The sequence below is a fragment of the Hordeum vulgare genome, chromosome 1H (assembly GCF_904849725.1).
Source record: "Hordeum vulgare subsp. vulgare chromosome 1H, MorexV3_pseudomolecules_assembly, whole genome shotgun sequence".
NCBI lineage: Eukaryota > Viridiplantae > Streptophyta > Magnoliopsida > Poales > Poaceae > Hordeum > Hordeum vulgare.
The window spans coordinates 512,288,188-512,306,327 of record NC_058518.1 but is presented as its reverse complement, the minus strand read 5'-3'; the positions used below and the strand labels follow the sequence as shown (position 1 = coordinate 512,306,327).

General features: G+C 43.0%; 1 protein-coding gene across 1 annotated transcript; it reads left to right on the top strand.

The window, feature by feature from the left end:
* The first annotated feature begins 4,087 nt into the window (after positions 1-4,087).
* On the top strand, positions 4,088-5,805 carry LOC123452357 (ribonuclease 1-like). Its single transcript, XM_045129001.1, has 4 exons — positions 4,088-4,291; positions 4,707-4,868; positions 4,993-5,182; positions 5,263-5,805. Exons 1-4 carry the CDS (start codon positions 4,190-4,192, stop codon positions 5,565-5,567), a joined length of 759 nt encoding a protein of 252 aa, XP_044984936.1. The 5' UTR covers positions 4,088-4,189; the 3' UTR covers positions 5,568-5,805.
* The last annotated feature ends 12,335 nt before the right edge of the window (positions 5,806-18,140 follow it).

Below are 18,140 nucleotides of genomic sequence, written 5' to 3'. Positions count from 1 at the left end.
ATACCAAAACCATGGCACTGTATAATAACAAACAACAATACAAGTAAGAAAATCATACAAGTAGCTATATAAATCATACAAGTCAGAATTTTTTATCTAAAAAAGATAACTTAGAACAAGAGGCTCGCCACGATGGTGCCGACGACGATATCGGCAGGAGCTCGATGGGGGTGAGGACAACGGGCACGGGGACGAAACGACACCCTACACATGTGGAAACTAAAAAGCTAATTTGAGCTTAAATTGTGCATCTAAATCAAATAAACTCACACATACACTCCTCCACTAAAACCCACAAACCACACTACTTCTAGAGCATTTGAAATGAGCTAAACTAGTAGTGAGAGATGAGGATGAAGTTGCTAACTTTTTTAAAACACTTGGATAGTTGGTGCACTGCCAAACCTAGACAAATCTTGGGAAAAATATAGCTTGGAGTTCGAGCTTGAAGAGGAGAGAAAGCTTCATCGAACACCTCATGTGCATAGGAGGTGAGAATTGAGTAGCACACATCTCCCACACGTTGGCGGCCAAAAAACAAAGGAGTGAGTCGGCAGGGACATGTATGTATATATGCATTCTTTTACTCCCGGTTGGTGTCTAGAACCAGGACTGAAGACTGACCTTTAGTCCCGGTTCCAGACACGAACCGGGACTAAAGGGGTTGCGTGAGGAACCAACCCCTTTAGTCCCGGTTGGTGGCTGGAACTGGGACTAAAGGTCCCAGACGAATCGGGACTGGTGCCCACCGAGGTCCGACCGACGTCCTGTCCTCCCGAACCAGGACTGATGCACACATTGTCCCGGCTCATAAGTCGACCGGGACTGTTGCTCTGATCTGGCATAAATCAAAGCCCTGTTTTCTACTAGTACATGGGCGGCCTTCCCTGTCGTTGCCGGTGGCTGGCGGGGCAGGTGGCATGGCAGCGGGGCCTCTAGTTATGGTGGCGTAGGTGCAGTGGCGACGACCTCCTTCGGCGAGGGTACCCTTCTAGGCGACGTGGGAGGTGGTGCCGATGGTTTCGGGCGCTGGACTTGGCCGTGTGGGCGGTGAGTCGGCGACGAGCATGGATCTCGGTAATGGGCGGCCTCGTGTGCCCATGGTCAGATATGAAGACGGCGACCTTCGTGTTATCAGACAGCCCATGCCAACCCGGTTGCCGGCGACCTTGTGTGGCTCGTTTGGTGGTTGGTGAGGGGTGGGCTACGTATGGGGAAACCCTTGGCGGGCTGCAGCAGCCACGTTGCCGGCGACGCTCCATCACCGTTCTACTTCTTGGAGTTGGTATCGAGTCCTACCCCATGCCCCCCTCTGCTTGTCCCGGATGAAAACCCAAATCCCCTCGGTTTGGGCCGCGACTACTCCTTGCCGCCGCTTTCTTCCTGAAGACACCGCCTTCAGACGGGTGAGTCGTGGTCGCGGCTTTGCATTATCGGTTTGCTGGATTTCTTCAGTTGTTCCTTCAAAACAACGTTCGGTGATCCTGGTGGTGGTGGCCCGAGGCGGTGGCATTGATCGGAGTGGCTTTGCCGGCATGGTGGTGTGCGGCCTTCCTCTCCTAGTCCATCCAGGTTCAAGGGCGAGCTCTCGGATGGCCGGGCAATGGCATGGGAGTTGACGGCTGTGCTCTTCCTCCGACGGCGGGCTGTTCCATTAGCGTGAGTGTTTCGGGGGCATGCCCTGGGATTGCCGGGGTCCTCGATGTCCTAGCCGCTAGGGTTGTCAGGATTGTTCTTGTTCGGTAGCATCTTGTATTCTCTGTCACCTATCTTTTTTTGTTGTTGTTCTCGTATCGGCGGTTGTGTGCTCGGTTGTTGCTTTATAATATAAAGTGGGGAAACCTTTTTTTGTCAGTAACATTTAAAAGAATTACTTCTTAACTAGTGATTTCAAGTAAGGATTGATGTATGAAGAGGATGCATAATGCACATCAAAGTTACCTTGTCTAACTGGTTAGCTCGGATCTTACACTGCACGAGATCGGCGGCATCTGAGTCCTGTCTAACCGGTTACTATGGATCAACACTGCACGGGATTGGCAATTCGGTTACCATCCAAGCCATGTTTTTGTTTATTTTCGTTGTGCACTGACAGGTGGTACCCGATGCTCATTGAATCAAAACACTATGCAAGCTAATCTGTCCAATACTGCAAGCGGGACTCGCACCACGCTGGCGTGTCTATTCAGCAAGACATATGTATTTGTATGTGATTTGAACCGTATTTAAATTATATTGTCAAGTTCTAGTATCGGTTCGGTATATTTTTAAAGTTCATGCACTGAAATAAACACCACCGATGTTATTACCTCTAACTAGGCTGGCCGGATCATTCATATTTTTTTTTGTTTATGTGCGTTAGGTTGGGGGGCCACCGGGCAGAGCAAAGTTATAGTCAAAAAGGGGGCTCAAGCACAGAATCCATCACATATATATTTTACGTTGTTTTGGAAGTTCAGATATTTGCCGAGATGTAAAAGGTAAGATAGATTATACAGAGTCCAGAGTAGATTATTTCCATTGCTTGATTTCCAAGTTAGCTTAGGGCGTTCGGCAACAATACAAGACAAGTCCATACTCATGTGAAGCAGATTATGATATGATGAATTAGATACTACGTGTATCGACTATTGGCCATTATGGAATTTAGAGAACTTTTTGTAAAAATATCTCTAGCGTTGTGTAAGTTCCTGCAATGTGGAATGTAGGAGATTACAAGCTGAACCTATACGGTTCGTTCATGTTGTTTCCTTAGATTGAGGGGTTGGCGTGTTGTTTGTGTGGAGTTTGTGAACATCTTCGTAAACCCGCGACTAGTTCTTATTGCGATGGAGGTTTATGTCGTGACCAGATCAGACCAACACTGGACCGACCATTGCCTCGAGGTTTGCTTCATGTCAGTACAGAACGAGTTTTCTCTTTGTCCTTTAAACCAAAACCATATTGAAGTGTTTTTATTTTCAGAGGACATGCATGTACCTGGGTAACTGAATTACAGGGGCGATGCCTCCACATTAGGATCTATTGTGTAATTCTAGTTCAAAAGGAACTATTGTGTAATTCTTGAACACCTTCCTTCCATTTCGAACCGGCGTGGCTACTTCAACCTGGTTTTGCGGAGGCGGTTCGTCATAGATGGACGGAGGCAAAGTCGGCGCCCTCTAGGGTGCTTTGTGCGGTTGACATTTGGCATCACTGTGCAAAAGTGACTAGGTAATTCATGCGTTGGTGCGCGCGCAGGGGGGCTCAACGCTCGAAAAGGGGTGCTTCTTGAGCAGATGAAGACGGTGGTCCTTATTGCAGACAATGCGGGGTTCTCGGTGGATGAGTGGAGACATCGATATACCTTGTGCCTTGTATAGATAGTACAATAGAAAATATAGAACCTTGATTTTTGAGGAGGAACTATTGAAAATAATTAGTTTGTTTTAACTCTGAACTTCAACAACTATATAAAACATGTTCCAAAAATATTAATTAACTGTTGTAAATGATGAATTAAGAAGTCTTAATACATCTTTGCCGTGTGTATCGAAATTGGAGAAGAGGGGAGGAGCGTAGGGCACAGGTTGGACTTCTGTTCTGCTGTTCTGCGAACAGCACGGCACGGCGGCACCATGGCAGACGGCGCAGCGGCATTAGCCGGCTCTCATAATTCTCGTATAGTGCCGCCTGTTGCCTGACTGCAAATCTATCGCCACCGAGCCATCGATTCAACTCGAAGCAAAAAAGATCGATAATCTGGCCAGACCACGAAACGTACATACTTGGCAGCAGCTGAGGTTTCATCTATAGATCGAATCAATCCAGGAGACGAGGCAACGTTAGCTCAAAACTTCAAATTTTCACACGAATACATACATGTACCCGGACCCAAATTGGGGACCCTTGGATTATTGAGGCCCTGGGCGAGCGCACAGCTGGCACATGCCCTTCAACGGCCCTGCTAAGAGATCTGATCGTTAATCTTAACCAAAAGAGAGATCTTATCATTTATACGGGTGGCTCAGAATGGGGCACAATATATGCACCATAAAAAAAATTGAAATGAAGGTAAGCATGCCTAACGTCCTATAAATACCCTTGCCCCCGTAGTCACTCCTCAGTCCTCACCAAGGCACTTCTGGGTGTCCAAATAAGCGCACTAGTGAGAAACGTTGAAAGGAGTGAAATCAAGCAAGGTTTCGGTATGGCTTTCAGGAGAGCACTGTTGTGCCTTCTTGGCATGCTGATAGCTTCCTCTGCCATTGCCGTTTCTGATTCTGGTATCTACTACCAGATTGGTTTGATGGTATGTGCGTGCAAAGCATGACAACATAGTGGCCTTTTGTTCATTTTTTATTTGTATGTATTACATTATTCAAAATTTGTACACATGCATGCTAGTTACGACATACGAAGTCTAATGGATGAATCTACAATCTAAAATATGTCTATACACATCCGTATATAGTCCGTAGTGGAATCTCTAAAAAGACTTATATATTTAGGAACGGAGGGAGTAGCATTCAGTTGTTCACTGTACATATATATGCTTCACCAAGGACGTCTAGTATGTGTGAAACGCAGCATGCATCTTGAGGGATGTTGACAGATTAGCATGAACATGCATGGTTTTATGGACCACCTGTTTGTCGAGGTCTTAGTCGAATATTTCACCACTGGAAAACATGACTCACACGTGATGTAATAATCCATGGATACAGTGGCCGGGAGCATACTGTGTGCAGACCACCGGCGGATGCTGCATGCCCAAGAGCCCCATCGTGCCGGCGGCCGACTTCTACGTCTCGGGCTTTACTGTCTTCAACGCGACGACCGACGCCCCCGAGACCAGCTGCAGCAGCACTCCTTTCAACTCCGACGAGGTAACTAATTTGCTTTCAACTCCGACGAGGTAACAATGCAAATTTCCTGTCCGATCGATGCAAAGCTTTGCGGATTCTTTTCTTACCACTGCGATGCACATGCAATGTTTTGCGTTAACTGCAGATTCTGGAAATCAGCGGTCTAAGGCAGTACTGGAGCAACATCAAGTGCCCCAGCAACAACGGCCAGAAGAGCTGGAAGAGCGCCTGGAAGACGTCCGGCGTCTGCTCCGGCCTTGACGACAAGGCTTACTTCCAAGCCGCCATCGCCCTCCGTAGCAAGATCAACCCCCTCTCTCGCCTCGTTTCCAAAGGTGACGCATGCATCCATGGCTCATGACCGCCGTTTTCCTGGAAAGGAAATCATCACCATTCAGTACGTCATGCATTGCAGGGATCAAGCCCGACTTTGGCCTGTACAGCTTGGAGAAGATCAAGAAGGCCATCCAGGTGGGCACCGGTGTGGCGCCGCTGATCCAGTGTAGCGAAGGGCCGTTCGATAAGTTCCAGCTGTACCAGATCTTCATCTGCGTGGCCGAGGACGCCAAAACGCTCATCGAGTGCCCGAAACCGCAGAAGTTCACGTGCTCCGACGAGATCCTCTTCCACCCCTTCAAGAAGTGGATGCTAAAGCAGGCCGCGTCCTCGGTGTCCTTTGCCGAAGCATTTGAGATGGCCGGCGCCGCCATGGGATACTGAGCTACAGCTGCAGATTGGTAGCCGATCAGGCGGTCAGGCCTCGTCTTGTGGGTTGCGTTCCAGTGAATAATTAATACGTACTAGTATATGCGTGGAATTATGTTCTTTCCTTCTTCAGACGTTCATCTCGCTCGTGTTGTTATGTGATAATAATAATAATGTAACCCGAGGGTACCGCAATATTGATTACTCAGTCGATCTGTAACGCTTTCATGAATAATACCTTGTTACCTCCATCCATTATGGTTTTTTGGTCCCTTGGTATTTTATGTTCAACCTTGACAAAAAATTTAACTAACATCAATGATAAATTTGAACACCACAGGTGTTATTACCTCTAACTAGGCTGGCCGGATCATCAATTTTTCTTTGTTTATGTGCGTTTGGTTGGAAGGTAGTTTACGTTGTTTTGGTAGTTCTGATATTTGGAGATGTAAAAGGTAATATCGATTATACAGAGTCCAGATTAATTTATGCCCGAAACCGCAAAAGTTCACGTGCTCCGACGAGATCATCTTCCACCCCTTCAAGAAGTGGATGCTAAAGCAGTCCGCGTCCTCGGTGTCCTACGCTGAAGCATTCGAGATGGCCGGCGCCGCCATGTGATACTGAGCTGCAGCCGCAGATCGGTAGAGATCGGGCCTCGACTTGTGGCTTGCGTTCCAGTGAATAATTAATAATAATAATGATGTTCTTGCCTTTCCGGACATTCATCTTGCGAGTGATGTGATATGATAATAATAATAATAATAATAATAATAATAATAATAATAATAATAAGAGTCGGTCTGTAACACTTTCATGAATAATACTGTATTACCTTGATTCTGGTTTATTGGTTCCTTCATATTTTGTTTTCTGATTTGATCACAAATTTAACTAACAAAATATTAATGCATGTCACTAAAAAATTATATCATTGAACTCGTATTTGTACATAGTTTCTGATGATATCATTTTTTGCTATGTATATTATATATTTTTATTAGTTAAAATCATGGTTAAAATATAATGCTAAATACGAGGGAGACTAATAAACCAGGACGGAGGTAGTAATCAAGGTTCAAAATATGGGATATCAAGTTCATTTCAGTTTGGCTTCAACATATCAGATGTCGGATATCAGGTGATATATCGGACGATATATAGATTATCAGAGGATTTTTTTTCAAAATGTCGGATATCAGGTGATATAAAGATACATGAATGTTTTTCATTATTCTTAGTCATAAAATTTGTATTTAGGTAAACAAAATGTATGATGTCAATGCTTTTTAGCATAGCAATTTTGGATTCCTAGTTTGCTAACTTGTTAGTCAAGATACTATTAGGAAATAGTCACAAAATCATTACTTTAAAATAAAACAATATGTTCTATATGCATATGTATAAAACATCATGTGTGAGTTTGCTAATATGATGTTGTAACTGCGTAATCTTATTTTCGCAACTTTTTTATAGAAACTTTTGATCATATATGTATCGGTCTATGTCAATGGACATATCGGCTCAGATATCAGCCATTTCGGTCCATATAGGATGATATGTAATGTTTATATCGGTAGAGCACCGAAAATGATATATCGGCCTATATATCGACCATATTGGCCTGAATTTAAAAGCTTGGTAGTATATGGACCAACGATGAGCAACCGAATAGTAGGGCGGTATGGATCGAAGCAATCCGATAAAACAAGAGCGACCCAGGCGGGCAGTATAGACCGATGAAGCTTAATGCAATGATTCAAAAGAGCTAAGCGTTAATATGCATGTTTTGCATGTAGTTGAGATCCCAGCATGGGTGGCACAGACCCCGCTCAAACCATCGGGTAGAGAGCCCGGTAAAACCAGAGCGACCGAGATGAGTTGTATGGACTAACAAAGTTTAGTGTATGCAATGATTCAAAAAAAGAGCCGAGCACCACGGCGCTAGCCCAATGAAATAATCAAATGGATAAAACAAGAGCGGCCGAGACATGCAGTATGGACCGACAGAGCTTAACGAAATGAGTCAAAAAAGAGGGGCGTCGTCCGTTGGCAGTTAACGTGACTGGTTATGCCTGGTTTCGTTTGTACGTAGCTAAAATCCTAGTTGTGAGCTAAACGTTGATACGCGCGCTGCATGTAATTGAGATCCGAGTGGGTGCCACAGACCCTGCTTAAACCATCGGGTGGACAACCCGATACAACAAGAGTGACCGAGACACGGGCATTATATAGACCAACGAAGAGCGGCCGAATCAGGCAGTATGAATCGAAGCAGTCAGATAAAACAAGAGCGACCGAGACGGACAGTATAGACCGACGAAACTTGATGCAATGATTAAAAAAAAAGTCGAGCACCATGGAGCTTAATGAAATGGTGCGGATAAAACAAGAACGACCCGGAAGTTCAGTATCAAAAAAGAGCCAAGTGGTAAGTAATGCTCCCTTCGTGAAGATATAAAGTGTCGCTGTGAAACTTATCTGACCATCATAAGCATATTAGATCAGCTTATGTTAGGCAGAGAAGCTTCATAGGGATAGTCATATCTTCCACAAAGGTACAATGACCAACATAGTTTACTGGTTCTGGAAGAGGAGGCAATTTAACCTAGTCCGGTCGCTCCTCAAGTGGTGAGGTGACACTAAACACAAGTCCAAGGTCATAAGTTTGCCGAGTTCTTTCTATCAATAGCTCCACATATATATATGACACCTGTCATTCCAATTAAGAAAATAAAAATAGGAAAATGTTTGGTGAGTTTCTGTTAGTCAAAACCCGGCAAACGAAGGCCGCCGTCACGGCTCCGTCCATTGCTACCAGACGTGGCCATGTCAATTTTCGCCGAGTTGTTTCTATCGGGAACTCGGCAAACTATTTTTTTCACCGGGTTTTTTTGTTTGCTGAGTCGTTTTTCGTGAGAAGCTGGCAAATGACACTGCTTTGCCGAGTTATGAATTATTGCCGAGTTCATGTTCGGATCAAACTCGGCAGATAGAAATTCATTGAGTGCCCGACAGAATACACTCAACGAAGAATTGGAACTCAGGACAAAAGGCGATTCTAGTAGTATATGAACTATGTAGGTGGATCATATACCATGAGTAAACCTTACGGTAGAATATGACGACCTAAATGGGAACAAAATTTGCAAACAATTCCCCCATCAACACTCCGTTTGTTTGGCGCGGTGCGCCACTGCTCCCAGCTGACCCCTCTGGTCCACAACGACGGCGACAACGAGATCTTATCTTATTATCCTGCCATCAGAGAAGGACCACCGTTGTTCAGTGATTCTCGAGCGTTCATTTGGGTTGCTATGGGCGATGCTGCTCGTGGAGCCACAAACTTTTCGATCAATCTAGGTCCCTTGGTATTTTATGTTCAACCTTGACCACAAATTTAACAAACATCGACGATAAATTTGAACACCACCGGTGTTATTACCTCTAACTAGGCTGGCCGGATCATCGAATTTTCTTTGTTTATGCGGGTTAGGTTAGGGGGCCACCGGGCGGAGCAAAGTTATAGCCAAAAAGGGGGCTCAAGCACAGAAGCCATCATATATATAGTTTATGTTGTTTTGGTAGTTCTCATATTTGCCGAGATGTAAAAGGTAAGATCAATTATACAGAGTCCAGATCAGTTTATTTCCATTGCTTGATTTCCAAGTTAGCCTATGGTGTTCGAGCACAATACAAGACAAGTCCATACTCATGTGAAGCAGATTATGATATGATGAATTAGACACTACATGTTTCGAATTTAGAGAATTTTTTGTCAAAATATCCCTAGTGGTGTGTATGTTCCTGCAGCGCGGCGTGTAGGAGATTACAAGCTGAACCTTTACGCTCGTCCATGTTGTCCCCTTAGATTGAGGGGCGTGTAGGAGATTTGGTTATATATATGATGGATTACTAGTAGAAAAAGGGGCTATAGTCCCGGTTCTCCAACCGGGACTATTAACTTGGGACTAAAGCCCCCCCCTCCCCCCCCTCTTTAGTCCCTGTTTATCATGAACGGTACTAAATCCCTTTCATGTGGCTGTCAGAGTGTGCCAGGGGAAGGGACCTTTAGTCCCGGTTGGTAACACCAACGGGGACTAAAGGATTATGTGATTTGGGGTTTGGGGTTTTGGGATTTTGGGATTTATTGTTTTTTTTTCATTTTCTGTTTTCTATTTAATTGTTTCCCATTTCAAACATATCATAGAATTTGGTACATATATCATAGAATTTCTCGTAGGACGTATATCATAAAATATCTCGTACGACCATATATATATATATATATATATGACTAATTTTATCTACCACCGGTGGTAGTTATCACCACTTGCGTTTTGTATGTTGTACTCCCTCCGTTCCTAAATATAAGTCTTTGTAGAGGTTTCACTAGTAAACTACATACGGATGTATATAGACATACTTTAGACTATAGATTCACTTATTTTACTCCATATGTAGACCTCTAGTGAAATCTCTTAAAAGACTTATATTTAGGAACGGAGGGAGTATGTAGTATGTATTAAATTGGAGAGTATGTATGCGTAGTATGTAGTATATAATTATGTTTAGGTAGTATATATACTGTTTTTTGGTAGTATGTATCATATTTTGTGTATGCTCTTTTTTATACATACAAATATATATGTATTTCATAAATATAATAAAAACTATGGATCAACTTGTAATTTTTTCATGTAACTCACTTTGAAAAATATTGTATACAGTACATGAACATAATTAAAATGATAAATTAGTATATATAGTCCCGCATGGTAGTATATTAAACATGTGGGGTAACTATTCCTGGATGGTAGGATGACAAATTTTATCTACAAGCAATGATAGTTACCACCTATTTATCTTTCTGCCACGTGTGCTCCCACCAAACGGGTTAGTGGATCCAAGTGATCCATTAACATTTTACTGTAACTAATTTTTAATTAAATAATGGCCTGGTCGTCCACAGTTTGTTGAACGATACGCTAGCAGTCCGGCTGTATGCACCGCATCTCATAACGTGGATAAGTGCTAGCTTATTTTTTGAGCAATCGGATAATGGTTAGCTAGCTAGCGTGACTTGCGCTGCACCAACAAATATTCCATGCATATTCTACTGTATACCTACTTCGTACACCCAATGGTCTCAATACAGATTCTCTCGCAGATATGTTATACGTACTATATACTCTGGATAAAGTAGAATATATACTCACTGTCATATAGATTATGAAAGTATGAAGTATGTCTTCCATTTGTATGGATACGATGGAGTATGTACAGTTTTATTAAATTTTTGAAATCACTCTTTATCCCAATGGTAATTAGGGCAAGAAAGCTTCGTGAGGTTGACTGAAGTATAGAGTATGATGTTTGACTTATGTAGTACTTCCTCCGTAAACTAATATAAGAGCATTTAGAACACTACTTTAGTAATCTAAACACTCACTAGTGGGACCCTTTAGTCCCGGCCTGCCTCTGGGCCGGGACTAAAGGTCAGGCCACGTCGCCCCAAATCGCAATGCCTCCCTCGAGCCTTTAGTCCCGGCCCGTAAGGAGCCTTTAGTCCCGGTTTGTGTCCAAACCGGGACTAAAGGGCTATGCGGGCTGCACCCGGCATGTGCGCCACCTTTAGTCCCGGTTTGTGTCTCAAACCGGGACTAAAGTCCTCTGCCTATATATAGCACAGCCCCCCTCTCCCGTCTTCCTTGCATTTTTCTTGGATGGAAGAGTGTGGGTGTGTGCTAGCTCTTCATTTTTTTTCATGCACTAGAGGTGTTTGTTGAAATGTATGTTAGAGCGATGCCGCTTCAGTTCACCGAACACAACTACGATATGAGATGCCTGAGCCACGCTTAAACCTCTTCCTCTTTATTTCTACTTATTCTAAAAGGTTAGCAACTATATTTCCTCGTTTAGACCGTGCGGCACTAGTTTTTAGGATCGTGATTGTATTTGATATACTGTCGTATAACACAGATGAGCCATCCATGGATGTACGGTGATCGACGCACAACCGCTTACACAGAAGGCGTGCATTCTTTTTGAGATGCAGCCGATGCGAACAAGCATGGTGGTGGCTATATGTTTTGTCCATGTGTTGAATGTCGGAATGAGAAGGATTACACTTCCTCAAGAGTCATTCAGAGCCACCTGCTTCGGTCCGGTTTTATGTCGGGCTATAATGTTTGGACCAAGCACGGAGAAAGAGGGGTTATGATGGAAGACGACGATGAAGAAGAAGAGAACGATGATGACAACTACCGATCTATGTTCCCTGAGTATGCTGATACCGCAATGGAACACAATGAAGAAGAAGACGGACTCGTAGGTCTGAAGTGGACTACTCACGAGTCATTGGAGAGGCGATGATGTTGATGTCGAAGCCCTCCAACTCCAAAGTCCCCTTCGACAGTGCACCGGGAAGGGTCTCCAGATGAGATCTCGCGGAAACGGAAGCTTGCGGCGGCGGAAAAGTGTTTTCGTGGATGCCCTGATTTTTCTGCGATTTTAGGGAATTTATAGGCCAAAGAGCTTGGGCAGGGAAGCGCCAGGGAGGCCACAAGCCTGGTTGCCGCAGCCCCCCTGGCCGCGGCAATAGGGTTTGTGCGCTCCCTGTGGGCCCCCGGCCATGGCCCTCAAGCCCCCCGATCTTCTTCTGTTCTGGAAAAATTTATTTCGGGGATTTTATTCCATTTGGACTCCGTTCCAAAATCAGATCTGAAAAGAGTCAAAAACACAGAAAAACAGGAACTGGCACTTGGCACTGAATTAATAAGTTAGTCCCAAAAAAGATATAAATGGTATATAAAACATCCAAAGTTGACAAGATAACAGCATGAAACCATCAAAAATTATAGATACGTTTGAGACGTATCAGGTCACCAGCACCTATAACTCAACTATACATAAACGTCACCGAACCTTAAGTGTACAGACCCTGCGGGTTCGAGAACTATGTAGACATTACTTGAGACACTCTCCGGTCAATATCCAATAGCGAGACCTGGACGTCCATATTGGACCCTACATATTCTACGAAGATCTTATCGGTTGAACCTCTATGTCAAGGATTCAAACAATCCCGTACATCATTTCCTTTGTCCTTCGGTATTTTACTTGCCCGAGATTTGATCGTCGGTATCCCCATACCTATTTCAATCTCGTTACGAGCAAGTCTCTTTACTCGTTCCATAATACAAGATTCCGTGACTAACTCTTTAGTCACATTGCTTGCAAGGCTTGTATGTGATGTTGTATTACCGAGTGGGCCCCGAGATACCCCTCCGTCACACGGGGTGATAAATCCTAGTCTTGATCCATGCTAACTCAACGGACACCTTCGGAGATGCCTGTAGTGTATCTTTATAGTCACCCAGTAACGTTGCGATGTTTCATACACACAAGGTATTCCTCCGGTGTCATTGAGTTACATGATCTCATGGTCATAGGAATGAATACTTGACATGCAGAAAACAATAGCAACAAAATGACACGATCACATATGCTACGTTTAAAGTTTGGGTCTCGTCCATCACATGATTCTCCTAGTGATGTGATCCCGTCATCAAGTGACAATACTTGTCTATGGTTAGGAAACCTTAACCGTCCTTGATCAACAGGCTAGTCAACTAGAGGTTCACTAGGGACAAAGTTTTGTCTATATATCCACACATGCATTTATGTTTCCATTCAATACAATTATAGCATGGATAATAAATGATTATCTTGAAGCAGAAAATATAATAATAACTATTTTATTATTGCCTCTAGGGCATATTTCCAACAGAAAGGGCTAAACCATTCAAAAGTAGCAAATGAAGTTAGAAATGGCTAAACCATTCAAATTTGGAAACTATAATGGCACAAACAGAAACTAGATATATATAAATTGGTCCAAGCAGTACATAATGATACTAGTACAAACAGTACATAATAATAGCTAGCATAGATATATATACAAGTGTTCGCCGTTGTAAACACTACTCGTCTGAATCGTCTGAATCAGAATGTCCACCTTGTCTGAGGTGATGTTGGCCATAGTTGACGACTTGAATCTTGCGATACAACTCGTATGAAACGTATGCATCTTTTACTGCATACTCAATGTTGATACGGTCAAGAGGGGTCCTCTCCTAAAGTCTGTGCTGAGACTTTGGGAATTTGGTCTTCATATCACCATGGGAAGGATCGATGATGTTCTTCTTGTTGCAAATAAGAACTATGTACTCGTGGATTTCATTGTACTTGACATAGATTGCAATCCTTCATGTCCCATTTTTCTTGGTAGACCTTTCCTAAGGACTATTGGTGCTATCATCGATATGAAGGAAGGGAATATTAGATTTCAATTTCCCCTAAAGAAGGGCATGGAGAATTTTCCTAGAAAGAAAATAAGATTGCCTTATGAATCTATGAGGAGGGCTACTTATGGTTTGAGCACCAAAGATGACTATACGTGATTCCATCACCTTATGCCTAGCTAAGAGCGTTAAACAATAGCGCTTGTTGGGAGGCAACCCAACGAATCTATCCTTTTTGTTTCTGTTTTTTGTTTTCCACACTTTCATAATTCTGTTATGATTGTGTTTTTTGTGTTTCTTTTGGGTTTGTGCCAAGTAAAACCGTTATGATTAGTCTTGGGGATGATCGTTTGGGCATGCTGGAAAAGACAGAAACTTTCTGCTCACGAAAAGAATTTTCATTTTTTTTCTGTAAGAGGTTTTGAGTTTATTATTTTTTCTGATGATTGCTACGCAAATTCTTCAGACTGACGTAATTTTTCAGAATTTTTGATGTACCAGAAGTATACAAAGTATACAGATTGCTACAGACTGGTCTGCTGTTAACATATTCTGTTTTTGTTGAGTTGGTTGCTTATTTTGATGAAACTATGGATAGTATCGGGGGGTACTAGCCATGGAATATTGAAAATACAGTAACCCAAGATCAACATAAGTATAATTTAAGTTTGCTACAGTATGTAAGGAAGTGATGGTTTGCTTTCTTATACTAATGTTATCACGAGTTTCTGTTTAAGTTTCATGTTGTGAAGTTTTCAAGTTTTGGGTGAAGTTCTTATGGACAAAAAGATAAAGAGTGGCAAGAGCTCAAGCTTGGGGATGCCCAAGGCACCCCAAGTTGATTCAAGGATGTCGTAAAAGCCTAAGCTTGGGGATGCCCCGGGAAGGCATCCCCTCTTTCGTCTTCAATCCATCGGTAACATTACTTGGGGCTATATTTTTATTCACCACATGTTATGTGTTTTGCTTGGAGCGTCTTGTATCGTAGGAGTCTTTTATTTTTGTTGTGTCACAATCTTCCTTGCTGCACACCTAGAGAGAGAGAGAGAGACATGCACTCACCGTGATTTTGTCGAGCTTCACTTATATCCTTTGGTTAGACAATTCAGCTCACATGTGCTTCACTTATATCTTTTGAGCTAGTTGACTTTGCTCTGTGTGCTTCACTTATATCTTTTAGAGCACGGAAGCGCGTGGCTTGGTAGTTGAACTATGCTATGAAAGTAGTCTCAAAAGGGGTAGTTATCCAAAGGGATATGAAAACTTCCACCTTCATGTGCATTGAGTAGTCGGAGAAGTTGGATTCATCTCAATTAGTTTTGACTTGTGGTTGTGGTAATATTGAAGTTATACTAGTAAGGTGTTGTGGATCTAGAGGTGTTGTGGTAATGTTGAAGTTAGTGATTCCCGTAGCATGCACGTATGGTGAACCGCTATGTGATGAAGTCTGAGCATGATTAGTCTATTGATTGTCATCCTTTTTGTGGCGGTCGGGATCGCGCGATGGTTTATTCCTACCAACCCTTCCCCTAGGAGTATGCGTTGAATGCTTTGTTTCGATTACTACTAAAACATTTGCAACAAGTATATGAGTTTTTCATGACTAATGTTGAGTCCATGGTTTAGATGCACTTTCACCTTCCACCATCACTATCTTCTTTAGTGCCGTGCAACTTTCGTTGGTGCACAAAACCCACCATATAGCCTCCTCAAAACAGCCACCATACCTACCTATTATGGCTTTTTCAAAGCTATTCCGAGATATATTGTCACGCAACTACCACCATGACATGTGCCACCACTTCTACATTGCCATTGCATGATCATAAGATAGCTAGCATGATGTTTCCATTGATGTCTATGCCATGCTAGATCATTGTCACGGTACACTACTGAAGGCATTCCATATAGAGTCATCATTGCTCTAAGTTTTGAGTTGTAAGTGTGATGATCATCATTGATGGAGCATTGCCCCATGTGAGGAAATAAAAGAGGCCAAAGATGCCCACCAAAATAATAATAAAAAAAGAGGCCAAAGAGCCCACCAAAAAAATGAGAGAAAAAGAGAGAAGGGACAATGCTACTATCTTTCCACACTTGTGCATATTAAGCACCATGATCTTCATGATTGAGAGTCTCTCGTTTTGTCACCACCATATAGCTAGTGGGAAATTTTCATTATATAACTTGGCTTGTATATTCCAACGATAGGCTTCCTCAAAATTGCCTTAGGTCTTCGTGAGCAAGCAAGTTGGATGCACACCCACTAGTTTTATTTAAGAGCTTTCACATACTCTTAGCTCTAGTGCATCATTTGTATGGAAATCCCTACTCATTCACGTTGATATCTATTGATGAGCATCTCCATAGCTCATTGATATGCCTAGTCAATTTGACCATCTTCTCCTTGTTTGCCTTGCAACCTCCACCACACTCCATTCCACTTATAGTGCTAAAACCATGGCTCAAGCTCATGTATTGCGTGAGAGTTGAAAAAGTTTGAGAAAGTAAAGGTGTGAAAACAATTACTTGGCCAATACCGAGGTTGTGCATGATTTAAATTCATTGTGCAAGGATGATAGAGCATAGCCAGACTATATGATTTTGTAGGGATAACTTTCTTTTGGCCTAGTTATTTTGAAAGTTCATGATTATCTTGCTAGTTGGTTGAAGTATTATTGTCGCCACGTCAATAGCAAACTATTGTTTTGAATCTAATGGTTTGAACATTCACGTCACATAAGAGGAGTTACAAAGGACATCTATGCTAGGTAGCATGAAAGCATCAAAAATTCATTCTTTATCACTTCCCTACTCGAGGACGAGCAGGAGTTAAGCTTGGGGATGCTTGATACGTCTCAAACGTATATATAATTTTTGATGGTTTCATGCTGTTATCTTGTCAACTTTGGATGTTTTATATACCTTTTATATATTTTTTGGGACTAACTTATTAATTTAGTGCCAAGTGCGAGTTCCTGTTTTTTCTTGTTTTTGACTCTTTTCAGATCTGATTTTGGAACGGAGTCCAAACGGAATAAAATCCCCCAAATATTTTTTTCCAGAACAGAAGAAGATCGGGGGGCTTGAGGGCCAATGCAGGGGGGCCCACAGGGAGCCCACAAGCCCTGTTGCCGCGGCCAGGGGGGCCCGCGGCAAACAGGCTTGTGGCCTCCCTCGCGCTCCCCTGCCCTAGCTCTTTGGCCTATAAATTCCCTAAAATGGCAGAAAAAATCAGGGCATCCACGAAAACACTTTTCCGCTGCTGCAAGCTTCCGTTTCCGTGAGATCTCATCTGGAGACCCTTCCCGGTGCCCTGCCGGAGGGGACTTTGGAGTTGGAGGGCTTCTACATCAACATCATCGCCTCTCCAATGACTCGTGAGTAGTCCACTTCAGACCTACGGGTCCGTAGTTAGTAGCTAGATGGCTTCTTCTCTCTCTTGGATCTTCAATACAAAGTTCTCCATGATCTTCATGGAGATCTATCCGATGTAATCCTCTTTGGCGGTGTGTTTGTCGAGATCCGATGAATTGTGGATTTGTGATCAGATTATCTATGAATTATATTTGGGTCTTTGCTGATTTCTTATATGCATGATTTGATATCCTTGTAACTCTCTCCAAGTCCTGGGTTTTGTTTGTCCAACTAGATCTACGATTCTTGCAATGGGAGAAGTGCTTCGTTTTGGGTTCATACCGTGCGGTGACCTTTCCCAGTGACAGAAGGGGCAGCAAGGCACGCATCATGTTGTTGCCATCAAGGGTAACAAGATGGGCTTTCATCATAGATTTGAGATTGTCCATCTACATCATGTCATCTTGCTTAAGGCGTTACTCTGTTCCTTTGAACTTAATACACTGGATGCATGCTGGATAGCGGTCGACGTGTGGAGTAATAGTAGTAGATGCATAAAGTATCGGTCTACTTGTTTTGGACGTGATGCCTATAGATATAATCATTGCCATAGATAACATTACGACTTTGCGCGGTTCTATCAATTGCTCGACAGTAATTCGTTCACCCACCGTCTACTTGCTTTCATGAGAGAAGCCACTAGTGAACACTACGGCCCCCGGGTCTATTCACAACTATCGTCTCCACTTTCACTTTTACTTTGCTTTGTTTACTTTTTCCTTTCAGTTCTCACTTTGCAAACAATCTATAAGGGATTGACAACCCCTTCATAGCGTTGGGTGCAACACTACTGGAAAACAGTTATTTGCCATCTGCTTCTTTGCCGTCTGCTGGCTGATGGCAAAGACCCTCTTTGCCATGAGCT